The sequence below is a fragment of the Procambarus clarkii genome, chromosome 32 (assembly GCF_040958095.1).
Source record: "Procambarus clarkii isolate CNS0578487 chromosome 32, FALCON_Pclarkii_2.0, whole genome shotgun sequence".
NCBI lineage: Eukaryota > Metazoa > Arthropoda > Malacostraca > Decapoda > Cambaridae > Procambarus > Procambarus clarkii.
The window spans coordinates 21,717,875-21,722,471 of record NC_091181.1 but is presented as its reverse complement, the minus strand read 5'-3'; the positions used below and the strand labels follow the sequence as shown (position 1 = coordinate 21,722,471).

Below are 4,597 nucleotides of genomic sequence, written 5' to 3'. Positions count from 1 at the left end.
AGAGAGAGAGAGAGAGAGAGAGAGAGCGAGCAAGTTAGAGAGAAAGAGAGCGAGAGAGAGAGAGAGAGAGAGAGAGAGAGAGAGAGAGAGAGAGAGAGAGAGAGAGAGAGAGAGCAAGTTAGAGAGAAAGAGAGCGAGAGAGCGAGAGAGGGAGGGGGGGGGGGGGACACACACACCCACTCCACCAACCTGTAGGAGAAGGCCTCGTGGAGCAGCAGGAGACAGCTGCAGGTAGCGGCCAGGCGCCTCACTATCCACACCACCAACTCCACATCTGCCTGAAGATCAATACAAACTAACAAACATACATTATAATGACCCATACTTAAATAATCACATTTTTAAACTGATCGAAGTGTAATGAAGGTAATATCCTAGACTATCTGAAAAAAAGTTGAATTTAACTTTGCTGATCTTAACCTTCTTTCCTTCTCGAACCATGCCATTGACCCTTTTGTAAAATCGGATAAATACCAATTTTTAAGCTGTTATACAACTCTAGGATCTCTCGATCCATGGACCAGAAGTTTTCCAAGGAAGACCAACACGTAGTGTAAGTGGTACTGGTAGTACACTTGGGTTACTTCTAGACTTCCAATCGGTAATACCGGGTTCGAATCCTGGCTTGTACAAATAGTTAAGCACTATGTAAACTTTCCTGATTTACAAATTGCTTGTTACGGGGGAGGGGGGATTGTATCCTCGGGGTGGGGGAGAAACAATACAAGCCTAACGTGCATATTATATACTATTTATATATATGTCGTACCTAGTAGCCAGAACGCACTTCTCAGCCTACTATGCAAGGCCCGATTTGCCTAATAAGCCAAGTTTTCATGAATTAATGTTTTTTCGACTACCTAACCTAACCGAACCTAACTTTTTCGGCTACCTAACCTAACCTATAAAGATAGGTTAGGTTAGGTTAGGTAGGGTTGGTTAGGTTCGGTCATATATCTACGTTAATTTTAACTCCAATAAAAACAAAATTGACCTCATACATAATGAAATGGGTAGCTATCATTTCGTAAGAAAAAATTAGAGAAAATATATTAATTCAAGAAAACTTGGCTTAATAGGCAAATCGGGCCTTGCATAGTAGGCTGAGAAGTGCGTTCTGGCTATTAGGTACGACATATATACACACACATATATACATACACATACATACATACATACACATACACACACACACACACACACCAGTGATGTTTATTGTGTACATAAATGATCTACCAGTTGGTATACAGAATTATATGAACATGTTTGCTGATGATGCTAAGATAATAGGAAGGATAAGAAATTTAGATGATTGTCATGCCCTTCAAGAAGACCTGGACAAAATAAGTATATGGAGCACCACTTGGCAAATGGAATTTAATGTTAATAAATGTCATGTTATGGAATGTGGAATAGGAGAACATAGACCCCACACAACCTATATATTATGTGAGAAATCTTTAAAGAATTCTGATAAAGAAAGAGATCTAGGAGTGGTTCTAGATAGAAAACTATCACCTGAGGACCACATAAAGAATATTGTGCAAGGAGCCTATGCAATGCTTTCTAACTTCAGAATTGCATTTAAATACATGGATGGCGATATACTAAAGAAATTGTTCATGACTTTTGTTAGGCCAAAGCTAGAATATGCAGCTGTTGTGTGGTGCCCATATCTTAAGAAGCACATCAACAAACTGGAAAAGGTGCAAAGACATGCTACTAAGTGGCTCCCAGAACTGAAGGGCAAGAGCTACGAGGAGAGGTTAGAAGCATTAAATATGCCAAAACTAGAAGACAGAAGAAAAAGAGGTGATATGATCACTACGTACAAAATAGTAACAGGAATTGATAAAATCGACAGGGAAGACTTCCTGAGACCTGGAACTTCAAGAACAAGAGGTCATAGATTTAAACTAGCTAAACACAGATGCCGAAGAAATATAAGAAAATTCACCTTCGCAAATAGAGTGGTAGACGGTTGGAACAAGTTAAGTGAGAAGGTGGTGGAGGCCAAGACCGTCAGTAGTTTCAAAGCGTTATATGACAAAGAGTGCTGGGAAGACGGGACACCACGAGCGTAGCTCTCATCCTGTAACTACACTTAGGTAATTACACACACACACACACACTGCCTGTCCCTAGAGCCCAAGGATAGAGAATACCTCGAGTCACCCTAATGTAAGCAATCCAAATTGGAATATTATCCTGCAAGAAGGGCCAACCATGTCACTTGCACCTCCCCCTAACCTATGACCCCCCCCCCACCCCCACCCCTTCCCTCTGGAGCGACAGTGGGTGAAAGGGAGGGGGAGGCGACGAGGCTGACCTGGGAGGCGACGAGGCTGACCTGGGCGACGAGGCTGACCTGGGAGGCGCTGGTGACCTGGGAGGCGTGGGTGTTGTCCTGGGCGAGGATGCGGGAGAGGAGGAACCTCTCCAGGAGGAGGGAGGCGGCGAGGGTGGCCATAATGGGGAGTCTGGCCCCCAGGGTGCGGGGAGTACACGTGGCCAAGAGTGACGTCACCACACTGGCCACATAGAACACCACCTGTGCCAACAACAATGTGTAAACAATTGACTCATATTGACTCACAAACATGTTTACAGCCACACACAGCTCAAGCTTGTTATAAATCATGTGGTTACAGCTCTGTGGAGTGCTCGTCCAAGTTCTCAGTTTATATAATTATATCTTTTTTTTTGAGATATATACAAGAGCTGTTACATTCTTCTTATATATTATATAATATATATATATATGTATATATTATATATATATATATATATATATATATATATATATATATTATATATATATTATATATATATATATATATATATATATATATATATATATATATATATATATATATATATATATATATATATATATATATATATATATATATATATATATATATATATATATATATATAATATTTATAGGGAAGGGAGTACCACCTCTGGCTGGAAGAAGGGGGACCCATAGCCTCGGAGGAAACCACACATAACGCATTGGAGGGAATGTAGGTCCTCTCCAATACAGTTTGTGTGTTTTTCTCCTACCACCCCCTTCCCTTTTTTTTTTTTTTTTTTCCTTTATTGTGTATTTAAAGGTTACAAAACATACAAGACAAATGCCTAAAGGTTATGGATCTCTTGAAGCTCCTCCGCTTCTGGACAGGAACCGAGGACGCAGCAAGCATTTCCCCTCTGGATCGCCACACTGAGACGCTGAAATAAAAAACTGGAAGCCCTTGGGTCTCTGGTGACGTCAATGAGCTTGGAACCCAATTCCTTGAGAAATCCCAAGGCACTCTTGCCCCAGGGGCCGTGCGTCTCAGACGCTATGGGAACAAAGAGGTATTGACCATCCAGTCGCCTGTACTTGAGTGATTTTGCTGTTTCCCTGTGGTTGGCCGCCCCACCTGCTTGATCAGCTCCGAAGTGTACATAGGCGTCAGCCAGGGTGGATACACATGTGTAGTCCCACACCAACTGTCTACCCCTCCTTCCATGAGTATATGGTGATGCCATCAGGGCGAAGTGCGGGGAAATCCGGGTTTTGGACCCCTAGGATGCGAGGTTCTCTCTCCGCTGGGCACCCAGCTGAGACGAGGCTTCTCTTGATGATGTCATTGACCTCGTTGTGTCTTGCATGCCAGCCCTTTGTGCTTCCGCAATGCAACCCATGCAGTCCGTATTGGTCTGCTTCCACCCTGTTGCAAATACACTTGTATTCAGTGTGAATTGGGGCACCAAGGCGGAGGGCCACTGCTACACGAAGGGATTCTGGATCTAGGCGCGTGCCCATTGCTGACATGGGTACTGCCAGGAGGAAGTCTCCTGCATGGGGGGCACGCACTGCTCTGAGGCGGGCTTTCTCCTTGTCTGATATTGCGACGCTGAGCATGGCATCAGCTACTTTTTCCACTTGAGGGTGGTCCCAGTCGGACTGTTTGTGTTGTTTTGTTGGCTCTATAATGGTTGCTGGGGCTGCAAGAACATCCCACTGATTTGAACATTCAGTGAAAGCAGGATCGTGTATTCCTGCTGAATCTCTCAGGGTTGCAGGTAAAATATCTCTGATGAGGTCGTGCGATGCATGAGAGGAGGAAAGGAAGGCTGGTAGAGCAATTTGGGAGGCTGTGCGGACACCAAGGCCGCCGAGTCTTACAGGAAGGGTTGCTTGCTCCCACTGAGAGTCGTCCAATGGCAGGTTCAGGACTTTCACCAGCATGGACCTCAGAAGGGTGTCATACACCTTTAACTTAGGGCTGCTGTAGGATGGAGAACATCTCAGAAAGTAGGTCAACTTGGGGAGAGACAGGCATCTTGTAAGGAGAAAGAGAGCATCATGGGCATCAATCTTATCAATCCTGTCCTGCATTCTCTTTAGGTCAGTGATTTTTGCAACCAGGACCTCCTCGATTGCTCGTGGGCCAATGGGGGCACCCAGGAGAGTGCAGTCCGGTGGTTCGACAACGAGAATGTCTGGAAGAACATTTTGTATTTGCACAGTGATGTCTGGGTTGCGGGAGATTATTTCACATTTGGATGCATTGAGAATGAGGCCTAAGGCTGCTCCCTGCTC

The 4,597-nt window shown here is 44.1% G+C and overlaps 1 protein-coding gene across 5 annotated transcripts in view; it reads right to left on the bottom strand.

The window, feature by feature from the left end:
• The window catches only part of LOC123759477 (uncharacterized), a 143,511-nt gene that overhangs the window by 80,922 nt on the left and 57,992 nt on the right, over positions 1 to 4,597 (bottom strand). For 3 of the 5 annotated variants that reach the window (XM_069335015.1, XM_069335012.1, XM_069335014.1), the window contains exons 7-8: positions 2,330 to 2,551; positions 190 to 278 (exon numbers count right to left, since the gene is read on the bottom strand). In XM_069335015.1, the coding sequence (XP_069191116.1) occupies positions 190 to 278; positions 2,330 to 2,551 (311 nt within the window). The remainder of the gene's footprint in view (positions 1 to 189; positions 279 to 2,329; positions 2,552 to 4,597) is intronic. The other 2 variants (XM_069335016.1, XM_069335017.1) reach the window with 2 other exon arrangements.